General features: G+C 36.4%; 1 protein-coding gene across 3 annotated transcripts in view; it reads left to right on the top strand.

Annotated features, from left to right (window-relative positions):
* The first annotated feature begins 5,645 nt into the window (after window positions 1–5,645).
* Window positions 5,646–16,470, top strand: part of LOC108751467 (tensin-1-like) — a 62,813-nt gene continuing 51,988 nt past the window's right edge. The window contains exons 1-2 of one of the 3 annotated variants that reach the window (XM_018491688.1): window positions 5,646–6,048; window positions 13,460–13,540. In XM_018491688.1, the coding sequence (XP_018347190.1) occupies window positions 6,010–6,048; window positions 13,460–13,540 (120 nt within the window). In that variant the 5' untranslated portion in view covers window positions 5,646–6,009. The remainder of the gene's footprint in view (window positions 6,049–13,459; window positions 13,541–16,470) is intronic. The other 2 variants (XM_018491689.1, XM_018491690.1) reach the window with 2 other exon arrangements.

Genomic DNA, 16,470 nt, shown 5'->3' with positions numbered 1-16,470 from the left:
TTTTTTTAAATAATAATAAAGTTGGATTTGTAAATGGGGACATAAAATTAATTTTTTTAAAAACAATATCTCGGAAATGTTAAAAAAATATGTAAAAATAATGATCTACAATTTATATTTACAGGGTTAAAGAAACGAACATTAGCTTTTTATATTAAAAATGTGAGAAACAATTATAATGTAGATATAAAAAAATTAATTTGTATACAAAAATAGAAAAAAATGCAGAGTTTTATATTAGTCTAAATGTTTTTTTAATGTGGATAATTAAGAAAGTATTAAGTTGCTGTCACATATATTTATTCGAATAATATCTATTACATTCTTTCATATTGATTTATAATTTATATTAAACACTTTTACGATCGTCATGCGATCATTATTTGTCATCAAATATTTCTTATTACATACCGATACATTCTTCGTACGTTCATATTTAAAGGCCTTCATTTCAGTCGGTCATGACAATCTGTCGTCAGTTATGTGATCTTTATGTACATGAAATCAAGCCAGTAGACCTTGAAGGTGCCTACATGCGGTGAGCAGCGCGTAAAAGTTCTACAGATAAAATTGGGACACAATGACGATCCTGAGAAAGGATGTCTTCGCGTAGGTTTAAGTGGCAATAAATTGAATACAAACGTAAAGTTTCACAGATTAATTGAAGTTTCTACGTGCCCGCATATCGCTGCATATTAATTCGAGTATCATTACCGTTGCTTCTTCAACGTTTGTTTCAATTAAATTCAAGAATTTGTCTACAGAACAAAAAAAAGAGAATGAATTTACTATTATCCGTTCAATTTATTTCTCTTCCCTTTCCCATTGATGTCTTTTGCCTCATTTATACGTTTTCTTTAGTATCTTTCAATCACGTATCGATTGTAGATTACAGAAAACTCAATCACTCTTTTGGAGTTTTAACAACTGTTTGAAAAACTAACTACATCGTTTTGTTCACGTCAAAATCTCGATCCCATTGATGGCCGCACATCCGACTTGATACGCGACTCGCCGAAAAGGACATTTAGCTGGCGGCGCAGCGCAGCTTAACGAAAAGAAGACGTAACTGTGCTTTAGTAGTACGCAGCAACTTTTCTCATTCCTTTCTTCTCCCTCTTTGCTCTTATCCTTCTGGAGCGCTTACCGTTACAGCTATCGGATGCTCTTTCAAGCGACAGTCGCAAAAGATAAGCGCAGAAGATAAACTATTAACGCGTAGCGCGGCTCAAAGTTCTGCTTCCCTATCATTTCTCATGCGCTTGAGAAGCGAATATCATTAATTCAACGATCGCCGCCATATAATTCGCGAAATTTAAGGTCGTTTTTAAGAAATCTGTTTGATCGATATTGCACCGTCGTACGTTTCAATTCAATTTCACGCAAAGCAGGTCGATACACTTAACTTTTTTTCTCTCTCCTCAAACGTAGCGCTTAATTCAATATTCGCTTTACGGCGCTCTACAAGACCAAATTATTGGTCTACGGTCAATTAGTCTGCAAGTATGCGTCAGATGTATTACCGGCCAAACAGGATGCGCGTTTCATCGCGGCGGTGACCGTCATACGATCTCATCAAATATTGCCCCCGGACCGCCTCGCAGCTCCAAGCGCAGCGTTTTTTGAACGGCCTCCGCTAAGTATGCGACTCGCGCCGTAGAGAGTGTTGCCGAGATGTGTGTACTCCAGAAGAAGTGGCGGGGGTTGAAATAAAAGAGGGGAAAAAAAAAAGAGAAGAGAAAAGGAAAGGGGAAAAAAAAAAAAAGAGTGGGGGGGGAGGGGAGGGGGGGAAGACGTCCTTTATTCCGATGCATAAGCGTGCCTTAGTACAGGCATTAACCTCCCTACCATTTTCTCTCCTTTCTCTTTTCCTCGCGCGCCTCGCGCACTGCAGCTATAGTCATCGGATTCTCTTTTAGGGACCGTGCTAAGACTGCCAGATGAAAGTATATAACCGGTTCGCAGCTGCAGCCAGTCTGGAGACCTGGGTATCGGCCGGTGTGTGCAACTGGCGGGCACACACCGTGGCGCCAGGAACGGATTCGTCGTCCGTGGTCCCAAGAAAGGACACGTACGGTCACATCTCCTTATCTCGCCTCGAAAACCCCCCCGTTAATCCTTTTCGCAATAGCAGCCTATGCCCCCAGCTAGAAAGTGCAGCATAAAAACGATATAAATCTGATAAACCGCAATCTCTTTTAGAATAATAAACAGCAGCCTAGGTTTAAAGCTAGATCTAGATTCACGTAGCAGGTAGTCTTATGACGAACTCGGAAACAGTAGGACGAGGTCAACGTTTCCTGATGTCGCGATAGCGTTAGCGAAGCAATTTTACGTATCGATCCCTTTAACTTTTATCTCTATTTCTGTCCAGTACATTACGGTTGCATTGTTTCGCGGTATTCATAGTCATGCGTTGTAGCTGAAATCAAGTAGAAATATATTAAGATATAAGCAGGAATGCACAACGCAATGTCTATTTTTAGAAATTCTCTGTATTATACATTATTACACGCCTTCTCATTACAAGGGTAACCTCTATGTCTATCATGATATTACGATGAACGTTTTGTCTGTGAAATTTATCGAAGTACCTGCACACTCTTTCTAAACCGGAAGTTTTTCAAGCGGATGTTCTTTCTAAAAGAATAAAGGACTGATCGAAGGATATCCGCAAATCATGCGTGAGATTATGATGAGGCGGCAAGAAGTGAAGAAAATGAAACGCAAAACGAACATTGTGTCCAGGATTTGGCAAAAAATAATCAACATCGCGTTTATTGTCAGAATCAATTTCTTCATAAAAGTGAAAACGGATAATTATTACAATAACACCCCTATTTCAATAACTTAGACTTAATATATATACTTATGTTCTATTCCTATAATTTTATAATTAAACTGTCAAACTACAACTGCTTTATTTTCATAGAAATACTTACGAGTATTATTATCTAGAAAACAATTTAGACACAGAGTCGAAATACGAAACGTATAAGATGTCTTATAAATTAACAAAAATGTTTTTATAACACTTTTGCGAGAACTAGCTAAAAACCGTATGAAAGATATATTATAAGACGTCTTATATCCCAATTTTCACATCGTGTTATTTAGGTAGTATCTCAAGTTTTGCAAAATTACCTGAATGTAAGTAACTTCCGTGTATTCTGCAAATGAGCGACAGTCATAGTAGATGAACGCGGCAAAGTGACGGAAGATACGGGGAGCTTTGGGATAATCATGCCTAGCACTGCTCATCTTATTACATTTAATGATCTTCATAGAGATGAAGCGCGCTTGATCTTCCGTAACGAAATAAGGTGCGTCCTCCGACAGGATATCGTATCAAAATTGAAATAGCACATAAATATAACTTACGATTCACTAATGACGCGGGGATTGATTGCAATCTCTCTCATAGAATATTTAAAAAATGTGCAAACACTCTGCAGACAGTTGCAATCTCCTAAACTATTTGATTAAAAATTTTTGAAACACATATTTTTTATATTAAAAGAAAATGTATTCTGACAATAATATCGCCTCTGGAATCAAATTTGATGAATCAAAACACTCAAACATTCGTCGACTGCTATTTTGAGGAAATAACATGGATGAATTTAATCGCATTGATCTTATTATGTAAATGTAATACAACAAAGCAGCGAACTGCTTCATCCGTAGCGATGTTAATTGTGATTGGTAAACGGAATAATTAGCGGCGTTTGCTAGAGAATTAAAGAAAGTTAGAACAAAGTTTTTCACACGCCACTGCATTCGAGAGACAGTTCGCGAGACGATAATCGCGAGTTGGGATATACGAAAGTATAATACGTCCGCGAAGAACTATAAGAAGGCACGAAGTGGTAATGTCGCCCAGGTGCTCGACCGGCCTCTGCCAAACTCGCCTCCACACCCCCTCTCTCATTTTTTTCCCTCTTCTCTCTTTCTTTTTCTCCCGCTTTCTTTCTTCCGTTATTCTTCTTCGACTTGTTGGACTCGTCACGAGCAGTCGGTCAGTTCCTCTTTTTCCACAACGCACGGTCCTTCCTAGGACTCTATACGTCCTTACCTCTTTACTCTTATCCGCGCGCCATTGGCCATTAGCGACCGCGCCGTCCGCCGACCACCGTCTCCGTATCATCGAGGCCCCGGCTGGCCCCGGCTGGCCCCGGCGCTGGTAAAGGGCCCCTCTTACCGGGTCCCGCGGGCCAGTCTTTCGTCGCGCGTTCACCGGTGCTCCGGCCTCCTCAGGCCTCCTCGCGTTCCGGCCGATGATCTGCCTCTTCGGCGATCCGGCCATGTGCCATGATTTTATACACCGGTGTTATATACCGCGTGTTTCTACGATGACTACCCGTGAGTGCATCACATGGCAGACAATTGATATTTAGTTCCATATGCGCGATCGAGAAGCTCAACGTGGCTCGTCGCACCGCTTCGCTATCTAATGTTCACCCTTATTTTACCTGTTAATACGACTCGACGATAATGTTGCGGATTGCGCGCGTATTAACAGTTATAGTTTCCCGTTGAATTTTACGTGAATATTGTCAAACGAACGACGGTCCAGCAATCCAATCGCGGTGAAAGAGATTTCACACTTCAGTTGCATACGCCACGGTGATTTATCGGTAGCTGGCTCAGATACGCAATTGTTATAGATGGAATCGTGATTTTAAAAGGATTGGATCTCTCGACCTTGAATATTGCACCGTCAATGAATGGTAGTGTCTACTGCACGTATTTCTTTGTCATTTTTTTCTGAAAAATTGTGTCGCGCACAATTTCGTATATTGAGTGACTTTTTGAATGTGATACATTTGTTTTGACAATTGAGGTGAAAAAGATGTGCGTGACGTGCGTGATGGCGTACGAGGACGTAGTATTCGAATAAAGTGGCAGTCTCTCTCTCTGGTTACAGTCATCCTCACGAGGAACTCGATATAAAATTAAAGTAGCTTTAGCAAAGTAATACGTAAAAGCTTCGATTGACATATTCTCTTTCTCGTATATTCATGCTATATATTTTAAGTAATTAAGTTTCTCTCTAATTAAGCATTTAATTTACTTTTAGAGATTGAAAGAGTAAGATGGAAAATTCCTCTTTCTCAAAAGTTTCTCAAATGAAAAACATTTTTTTAATATTTTATAAGATTTTTTAAATCAGAATATATTAAAAAATGATTAATAATTGGAAAAGCGTTATAATTTAACTTTGTCTTTTCTCATGTTACTTTTTCGAGTTTTCATCCTCTAAATAAACCATAAATTAATAATTAATTGGCTGTTATCCGTTTAATTTAAATCTGTTATTATTTGTGTATCCGATATGAACATTAATTAAACGTATATATCGGTGTATAATGTAATACAAATTAATTCTTTAGTACCTTTGCGTATATTTGCATTTGCGATCCGTGGTATCTGACGATACAAACCAAACCAGTTGAAATTCCAGTTGCAAATGTCGTACCGACTATCACATGAACGCGCAAAGGTCGACCAGTCTTTATTTCTTTTCCAATCGGCGACAAATACCTCATTTAAATATATCTGAGAAATTTAGCCTCGTAAATTTAACATATCCAGATCGACGACCGCGTCCACTTCTCTCGTATTATTATTAAAATATGTGTTATAATTGATGTAAGAATATCCATTTTTTCAATGTTAAAAGTCCCTTAAAAGTGCTATCGATTTTTCGACGACAAAACTGAAGCTATTAGCTTAAACTTGAAAAGGATTATATCGAGAATGCAGTTGGATGCATCGTGGATTTTTTTTTTTTTTCGAAAAGTGCCGATAAAAGTAACGCGATGGTAAAACTTTTCATCGAATTCGCATGATGTAAAACGAGAGTGCAGTAAAAATGTGTCGCAATGTTTTTTGCGTGAACTGAAAAACAATTCTATATATTTTAAGTTTTTATCCCGAAAAGTATCCAATATATTCCTGAGAAAACGCAACCGGTGCCGACCAGATGGGAAGTGATGTATACTTATTATGGCAGAAACGTTCTCAAAGAGATCCGTCGCAGCTAAGGTGAATTTTATCACAATTCATTAACTATAGTTAAGCATAAACGATATATTTAGATTGATTATAAGACGGGAAACATATAACGATCATATCGATACTTTACCTATTTCTATTGTCTTATTTATAGGATAGCATTTAAATAATTTTCTTCTCCACATGTATATACATGTACAAAAAATTAAAAAAGATGCTATCCTACGAATAGAACAATGGAAAGAGAAATGGATTAATGACAAAGAAATAAGAAATCATTTAATTCAGTAATTACAACGACAATTGATTTACACGTATCTATCTTAATTCGATGATCGTATCATTTCTAAGATCAACCGTGCGACAACAAAGCGTACGTGAATACTAAAGCCTATTCTACAATGTGCTCTTTGTTTCCGGTTTTTTCTCCTTTTGCTTTTTTTCTCCTTCGCAATCGTTTTATCAACAATCGTATTTATTGCTACGTATTTCTGGTTCCTTTCGAAGTTCGTTAACTTTTATCTCGGGCGGTATAAAACCAAAAACCGGATAAGAAGCAAAGGAGACGAGATGTAAAAAATAAACAAAAGGCAAGAAGGAGAAAATAAAAAGCACATTGTAGGACACAGGCTTAAAGATCGTGGAAAGGTATCACTATCCTCCCGTGTAGGCCACGAAATCTCGTAAATGTGGCATTGACGTATGAGAGGCTTTTAGCTGACTACAGTTATTCGTCCGAGAGATCTTTTAAGCGCAAGTCAGACGGGGTATGTAATTTTCATGTACGACTCTCTCTTCCTCCTCTTCCCTTTCTTCTCTTTCCCGACAGGCGGCTAAGCGAGTAAGCGCAACGGCCGTGACACGCGCGCGGCCGCACGCGTTTCGCACGGAATCTCGCGCGTGTGCAACGTGCGATCATACGCACTCGTCTCGCCTCGTCTCGTTTTGTTCCGTATCAGGCGGATGCTCGAGCGTGCGCATGCAGTAAGGAATTTTTCTTCGCGCTTCCTTACGATCGCATCTTCCTCCTCTCGAGGAAGTGGACGGATATAAATCTCTCCCTTCGCGTATCTCGCCCCGTTTCTCTGTTTACGAAACTACGTTACGCTACGGAAACGATCTCGTATACCTTAAACACTCGAACAATCGCTAAGAAGTTAGAACGAGTGCCAAGAATGTTACATTCGAGCAGAAGAAAGATTGTACACAGCCGCGTACGGGGAAAGTATGCGGATCCCGCAGCGAATCGATGCGTTGATTTTCAATACGTTAGCATTGTGTTTTCCCTAGTGAAAGTTTTTCCTCATAATTTCTATATGAATCGCGAAACACTTTTCAGAAATGTACTCAGAAATATTCGGAAAGTTTACATCTTCTCTCAGAATTTTTTTATACAAGTGAATTTCTGAAATTTTCTCATCCCATAATTTTTAGAAAACATTTACAAATTTTTTAGAGTTTACAACATTTCATCAGAAATTAGACTAACAAAAAGAAATCTTAGAAATCTTACGATATTTCATAATTCAACATATATGAAAAATTCTGAGAAAAGATGTAGATTTTCTGAGAAGTGTTCCAATTCGTATAAAAAAATGTGAGAGTTATAAAATTATGTAGAAATTCTGAAAAGAATGTAGGAAAAATTCTGAGAAAAATTTTCACCACGATTGTGACGGCTGCATCGGGAAACGAACGCAATATTTATTAATTTAATAAACGACCATACGTTCAAGTATCATACAATAGAGATAGTACGCTATATCGAATATAACGTGATTTATTAATTTGAAAGTGCTTCAATTTTACGAGTTCAAAATTTTACTTGATTGGCACGTTCGCAAGTGAGTAAATAAATAATGGACCGTCGACAGCATCCCGCGTGTCTATTCGTGTACCAAATTTTTTCTGCTCTACCGCGACTGATACGCCCCATTATGTTTTCATTCCGCTTTGAAATGTTCTTATTTCGTCTTTTTGTCGCTATTCAGCAACGCGCGGCGTCAATCCTATTAAAACGCGAAACACGGAAAGGCAATTTCGATCGCGATAAAGTAAAAACGTTTTCGTTTGTGAAACAATCTTGCGCGATCAGGGTACTTTATCAGTGTACTCTATCAGCATCCCAAGTATCTATCGTTTCCGTTTCGATAAACTCGGCTGAGATTAATTCACGTTCAACGGATTTACTAATCTAGTAGTTGTATTATAAATTGCGTTTTAAATTGTCCCGAGGTACGCGCGATTGTTCCCGTCATACACTCGATACACTGACAGCACATTGTATTCGTACAATGCTGGGTGTAATTTAAAACTTCTCGACGCGCATAGCCGATGGTAAAAGCCGGATAGCGACGCGTTCACCCACTCGAATAACAAATATTCGGTTCTTTCTGTTCTACGTTTTAACCATTGTTAAAATCTCTGGGTTGTTTTACCGGTCTGCTTGACTTCAATTTTCTCGTTTCAGAGAAATTAACCAACCTCGTACGAACGTAATAAATTATTATCGTCAGTACTATTATTACTATTCTCGTTGTCCCGTGCATCGTTTCATCTTTCTGATTTTCAGAGATTGTAAGCGTCGGCTTTTGCCATCCGCAATAATATTTTGGAAAGTAGGATAATTTTAGAACTGTGCAAGAATCGATAAACTTCGTGCGGTTGTGTGTCAGAATTCTGGAAGGATTGAACAGCCCGTGAATTATCTCTTGATAAATGTCATCTGATTTAAGATTTGGCATTCTGCTTTCTAAAATCCGATCTAATTATTGGCCGATATAAATAAAAGCCGATCTAATTATTGGGACGTGTTCTAATCGGGAGTCATCGATTTTCAATACGGTCGACTCTTACACGCGACGATTCGATTCCCATTCTGCGATGGCATTCTGAATCATTTAAATGCTGCGCACGTTTTACGCAACGTCCTTTCTATCCTGCGTCGGTATTCTCCGTCACGATTCTCGTGACGGAGCGCACGAAAATGTCAACAGTTACAACGTGACTACGCTTGGTAAGCGCGGCGAACTATGCAGACTTGCGCGCGGATGCAATTTCGTTCGCGATAACGTAACGAATATCCCATTATCGCCAGAAACTGACACTCACCTCACTCGGCCCTCTTTCCGGTGGGATAAGCTCGAATCTAATCGGAGTCCGCGAAGCTTTCACAGAGAGAGACAAAGCTGTTTAATATTGATATCAGATAAGAGCACATTTCTTGCGATTGACGTGCCTATGAATAATTGTGACAGAACACAATTGTAATTGCGATATAATTGTAATGTAATTAAGGCTTTAAAACTGTCTTTACATTAAAAAAAAAAAAAAAAAAAAAAAAAAAAATAAAGAACAGAAAAGAATCAATAATTGAGTAATTAAGGAATTTAATATTAATTATAAACATTTTTTCATAATAAAAGCCGATTCCATCTTACGTCGTGCTTAGATATTTATCTCGACAGATAGCCGTACATTTTGATAGACTTTCTCGAAATCGCCTGCGGATCGACATCTCCGGGGCGTGAAAGTATTCGGGTTAGATCGCACGAGAACGACAGTGTACCTATACGATAGTGGCACAATACGTTTCTAGCCTCTGGCATGCGATATTAATCGAATCTCTCAACTTCCGCATAATTTCGCGAAATTCAACGATCGGTGAAAGTATTCTTTGCCATATACGATGTACCTCTTACGACGTAAATGGATTTACTGTTGAGCATGGGTGACCCGTTCGCAATAAAATAGACGAATAAAAAGGTTACGATAGCAATTTCTACAGCATCCGCTGAAAGAATCAGCAGATGCGAAATTCTGTTACTCAACGACGCAAGTAATAAATCGGTTTAATGCTTTTCCAATCTATATTATGGACTTTGTACCGATAAAATATATTTATTAAAAATAGAACCAATATTTGTCTTATTTTAAGAAAAGGTATTTCTAAATGAAAATAAGCGTTCTAGTTTGTAAAGATTTATTGAAGGGTAAAAAATTGGAACTGAAGTAGTATTAAAAAATATATTGATAACTAACGTATTAACACAAAACTTACTGTTATATTAGGTATTAGCAATGCAATATATGTATTATATAATATTTAAATCTGAAAGATTACAATTGATTGTAATTGTTCAACGAAAGAATAAAACTATGTCGGTTTCCGTGGTTTGGCGCGGCTCTTCAACAAAAGTATTGTAGAACAACCGTGATTCTCCAACGAGAGTGTACTTGATATCCGGCAAAATTAGGTACTCTATGATGTTAGAGTGATGAAAATTCTGTCAACAAGCTTGTTAGTCCGCACGTATGCCGCAATTTCGTCGGTGGATGATGAGACATGAGAAGAGTTGCGATTGTTTCCGTCCATTCTACAATAAATACTGGTGGCGTGTAAGATATCGTGCAATTAATGAAATGTGTATACATACTGCAAGGAAGAACCAAGCAAGAATTATTAAAGGCTCTGCGAAGAAGAATAATTGAAAATAATTGAAGAAATTGTGGCATAAAAGAACAATGTTGAGAATTTCTTTTTAGAATAAAAAGAGAGAAATGAGATTTTTTTTTTTCATTTATACATGCGTGCGATCGTTATTATCAATTCATTTTAATTTAATTTGAAAAAGTTTACCGAAGAGGAAAACAATCCCGGTTTTACGTATCAGAACAGGTGCGCCGCAGAATGGATGATTGGTGTCATTGCGTCATTTGGCTGATACTTACGTGCGACGCGAACGAGAGAAGCGCATAGCTCAAGTGGGATATAAGCGATCGAATAAAATAACCGATGTGTTTCGCCACCGTGAAATATATCGTGGATTTATAGTGCCGTAATAATCGTAGCGATTCCTCGCTGGCGGCAGCACCATGTGCGGCTGCGAGCGTCGTAGAGAAGCGGGCTTTTACATTCTTCGATTGTCGTGATCGTTCAATCGATTCGTTTTAACGCTCGTTTTAATGCCTGCGAGATATTAGCACGGCCGATTGCTTGCGCTGGTGGAAATGCGGTAATTGCGGAACAGCATGATGCTTATGCGATGCAGCGGAATGGGTTTTTATCATAAAACTAGGTGATGATAAAAGAAATTATAGACACACGAGGTAACGCGTCTTAATATACATGTACCTATATAGAAAAAGTACATTGAGATAGAAAAATTTAATCGTAAATTTAAAAACAATATTTTTCAAATTTACAAATGACTTCCTTTTCTCCAGAATTGTAATATTTCTAATAATATATTAATTCTAATAATATAATTATATAAAATTATTATGTAATTTATATAATTTATAATATTGTTATATAATATAATAATTATTATATGTAAAATTATTATATAATTTGTAACATTATTATTAATATATGCAACAAATACATGTTATAAAATGTTTACATTATAAATTTTTATTTTAGTAACATTTTCATCGCATAAAATAATTTTATATTCATGCGAAGATAATATTATAATTCTTTTGAATATACTAGAATGATTTCGTATCCCTGCTTTTTAATACTGATCTAAGAATAATTGGGGGAAAGAGATAATTTTACGTTTTGTATTCATAATAATAGTAGCTATTCCATCCCTATATTTTTATAAACCATCTATCCCCCATGGAATTCTCTCTCAGTGAGTATTCCAGTCGCCCTTCTGTGCAGTGGTATAATAATTCAGGAAAATCCCAGCGATTCCGGGAGGAGATCCTCCCAGAGACAAGTTCGATGAAACACAACAATGAGAATCATCCAGGAGGATTAAAACTTGGATTATATTGCGGTACGAATCTACCGATCAAAATACTTCCAGCTAGAAAAAATTCACCAGCACAGAAATCACAGCGAAATTATAAATTAAACGCAATGTATTTCGATACATTTTAATTCGTAAGTTTCTTTTTATCAAACTTTCCCGCTGTTACGTATTGATTTATATATTTTATGAAACTTTATCAAATTAAACTGTCTTTCATTATTAATAAATATTTCGCCCCAATATTCTTGTTGTGGATTATGAAAAAGAAATATATGGTCGCATTCTGTAAGGACATAATTGCGTTAGGTGTCGTTATTTAGTACGTCCCACCCCTGGTGTTTTTATTTATCGTCGTGTTTGGAGGGTCGCTATTTTTATCGGTCGTATAATCGGCGAGACACGTTTGACCAAGCGAAAGATATCCTTATACCGGAAATACGAGTCTTTCGATTTTATTTACAAAAGGATATTTTTTTCAGTTTAACTTTTTAGTACCAAAAAAATATTATAAAAATGAACAAGCCATATTAAACTAATTCGTTCGTAGTGGTCAAACCGCTGCTATCAATCAAATATATTTTTTAATTACGTTTGTAATATACACTGTTAGAAATGTAACCGCGAGAGCTTCCTTTACATGTAAATGAAGCTCGTGGTTATGAACGAAATTAAAAGTAACGAATGACTTAACTGAAAATTAAGTTGCAGTAATTACTTAAATGTAATGAACGTGTAACATTAAATTTATGAAATTTAAGAATTTTTTGAATTTTAATAAAATTTTATGAAAAGTACATTAAATTTCATGTATATGTACACAAATATACTTTTTAGTTATAAATATATTAAATTTAATGTAATGTCATAAAATTAAATTCAAATTGTGTAACTTAAAATTTAATGAAATTTAAGAATATTTCTAACACAGTAGTCATTTGCTTCCTGCGACATCCATAAAAAAAGGAAAGGAAAGTCGATGAAAATTTTTCTAGGCCTTTTTCTAAGCCTTCATTGGACAGTCTTTCTTTGAGCCAAGAGACAAGCAGTTGCCTCACGATTGAGGGAAGAAACGAAATTTTTCAAATTTCGTTTCGACGCGTGAGGGCAGGGATGATCGCCAGCCAAATTGACTATTGAAAGGAAATGGCGAGTCTGGGGGTCGCGTTCCGGTCTACGGATGTCCTCGAAACGGAAAAAGGAAATTAAATTCTTGTCGTAGGCCAGGTCTGCCTTTATTGTTTTCCAACGGCGTGTGCGTGGCGGTATAGTTTTCCTACTGTGTATGTGATGTCACCGTCTGGCAGCCACCCGCTGGGTTAGGTGGGTTGCGACCCTTCAAAGCACAATTGCATTGACGATCTGATAATTATTTCTCGAGCGTATAATAAGTATATCATGAAGAGAGCGTGAAAATAAATATATTAAGCATGCGAAAATAATAGCAATTTGTTTGTGAGAATATTTGATTATAGTGGTACCAAACGTGCATTTCTCAGGAAGAATTTTAAACTTTATTTGTATTGCTTTTGTAAAAAAAGAAGTCAATCTCTTCAGGTCGGTTAACTATAACGTAACCGTTATTTAAATTTCTAAAATCTTTTCAAAGCAGAATCTATGCACATCCGAAAAATCTTTTCTTTTGCATTGCTTTTAACACCGAGTTCTTTCTGTCACAGTACATGGGTTCGTTTCCTGTGGCGATTCCCGACATTCCCAGCCGCGCGGAATTTGTGCGCTCCCAATTGGAGATCCTTAGGGTAAGTGCTTTCCCTTGATTCTGTTGTGTACTGAAAACTACATATTTCTAATTTAGCATCCCTTTCTTAAGGGAATATGATTATTATACAAGAAATGACAAATTATGCCTGCGAAGTAACATTATTTTCCTTCCGGAGACGGCAAAACCTGCTTCTTCCGGTAATGCGTGGCAAGACGAATTATTCTAGCGCGCCTCTTCGCATAACAAGAAGCAATAAGATCCTAGGATAATAGCGTGGCATATACCAGCGGTCCCATTTTCACCCTGTTTGTTTTCCCGTTTTGCATGCATGATGAATTCACCAGTTTTATATTCAAATGGTTGCGCGATCTCGACATTACGTAGATGTGTGTGTGTGTGTGTGTATACGAGATGAGATAAAACTATAGATTTTCCCTCACGATCTCTTAAGATATTTAGGTGCTACTTAAAAAAAAAAAAAAAAAACCCGTTACCTTCGATCTGTTGTGTTTTACAAATCACGCTTGATGTATAATGTAGTATCATAAATAACGACGCATGCATAATGATGCTCGCATTGATGGGAGCTTATTTCCCGTCCTAATGCTTGACATCAATTGCAATCAACAGCAAATACATTTCGTAATTAGCCCGAATAGATGAGTACCATATGGCAAAGGAATCAAAACGGTTCTCATGTTTGAGGGGATTATTATTCTAAAGCTGTGCTATTACTGTATAAATCTAGTAATGACCGTACCTGAAAGGATCAGCAGAATTTCGGCTTTGAGTTTCATCGGAGTTGGATATTTGTCTACAAGCGAGAATAACCCGTGCCTGGAAGTTCTTACTTAATCTCCGACGTATGTGCGCGAAGGTATTCGTGTTGAGCAGCCTGCGTGTATAAGAACGCACGCTGCTACTTTTCCCGTGATACTACTTCATTAAAGTGTACGTACGCCGCGCTCGTTTTCATCAATTTTACTTGAATAGTTGCCAACGATTGAAGTTAGATTCATTGGCTTGCTTGTCGCATCTTTCCTTTTTCCTGCGAATGACTTATAGAGATGTAAACTGTCGCGAAGTGATAATTAACTGTACCGGTATCTATGTCATATTAAATTCTAATTATAACTTTATTGGAAATTTCAGTGGAAAGATAAGGGAGCAGATACATTGTGTTGACACGCTTAATTGTTAATTAGCCGACTCCAATATAGACATAAGTAGATTATTGTGAGAGAATTCTAATACTTGAGTATTAGATAGTGTACTATATTGGTACCTGAGTATATACCTAGATAGTATATTATGTTTCCTGCTAATTAAGATTATTTTAATTAATGTATCCAACCACATATTCTTTAAAGGGTATATGCTTTAAATATATGCTTTAAAAGTAAAAATTGTATACAAAACTAGAGAGCTTAAATTGTTGAATGAATTGTTATTTAATTAATCATTCAAAATGTCACTTACTACAGAAATCTTTATAAATGAAATCGAATATCTTTATGAGGCACTGTCAGTAGTTTAGTGCAATATTTAAAAAAGTGAAACATAATTAGATTTTCGACTTATTTTATTTATAAACATTTATTTATGGTCTTTTTATAATAATTGACTCCTTTTTACTTATAAATAAATTTGTAGATTTGTGGTAACGAAATCAAAGGATATGAGCAATCCTTAACGTAATGAGTCGTAAATTCGACGAGTCACTTGCCTCTCTGTGTTCAGTGATCGTTCCCACTCAATGCGCACTTTCGCAAATCGTCCCTATTGTTATACTCCATCGTAGAAGATCAGACTTTCAAAGAAGCGTTTAGTGTAACATGCCGTAAATGCACGTATATCTCACGTCTCTCACCCCTGCAACATTTATATTTATACGGCCGCCGTAAATGAGGCGAAAATCACGCTCGGTTGGTTAAGAAACGCTTCACCGGTCGCCTACTGCCAGTAGGGTGTCGGGTATCTCCATGTTTTGTGGTACAATCGTTAGCAACATGTAAGATATGAAATTTTGTTAATGCAACTAATCTAGCACGTATTCCTCTTTTTATTGAATTTGGCAAGATTTGTTATTCCAAGAAAATACTCCAACTTATAAGATTAAATTACATTTTTGGCAGACATATTTTTTCTCTTTATATGCAAGTTGTTTTGTTTTTATAGCTTTATTATTTATACAATCAAAATTTTATTATTAATTTATTGGTGTATTTTAATAACTGTACATTTATATTTACTTGTTGGCTACGTACACATTATTTGTTAATTGAGAGATAAAATTAATTTAACGTGATAATTGATTTATAAACTTTATTTGTGTAAATAATGCATTATTTGATAAATTTGAGCTTCTCATAGCCGTGTTTGACTTTTTCTCAAATTAGAAAATATTTAATTTAAGCAACTCCAGCAGTTTGTATCGATCTTTATAATGAAGATTTATTAAAAAATTTATATACCGCGTCGATATCAACCATTTTTATGCACCACGTGAATAGTTAATGCCAGTAATGCCCGTAATAGCACGAGAGCCCGTAACAGAATTTCGTTTAGCTGAGTTTAATGCTAGTCTGTCTACTCTGTAGAATGGATAGATATGTCTATAAGCAAATGAGAAAATCAAGAAATGTGATCAAATTATCGGACGTGCGATTCTCTGCTCTGACTTTTTATTAGTCATAAAAATTTGAGAGTGATAAAATATTATACGGTCATCGCAAATAAATCTTTCAACTTAAAATGATAAGAGAAGGGATATACATATCCTTTTTGTTGTACTTTTGAAGTTGGAAAAGCGACAAAAGTACATGAAATTATAATATACTTTGAAATTTAATGCGAGGCAATCATAAAAAGCAAATTAATTTTGCTTTCATATTCTATATTTTAAACTTATACGAATATTTAAATATTAAAATCTTTCCTCGTTATTTTAAAGAATCTAATTGCCAT

The sequence above is a fragment of the Trachymyrmex septentrionalis genome, unplaced genomic scaffold (assembly GCF_001594115.1).
Source record: "Trachymyrmex septentrionalis isolate Tsep2-gDNA-1 unplaced genomic scaffold, Tsep1.0 scaffold44, whole genome shotgun sequence".
Taxonomy (NCBI): Eukaryota; Metazoa; Arthropoda; class Insecta; order Hymenoptera; family Formicidae; genus Trachymyrmex; species Trachymyrmex septentrionalis.
The sequence above is the reverse complement of the archived record's forward strand: the minus strand, read 5'-3'. Positions and strand labels throughout refer to the sequence as shown.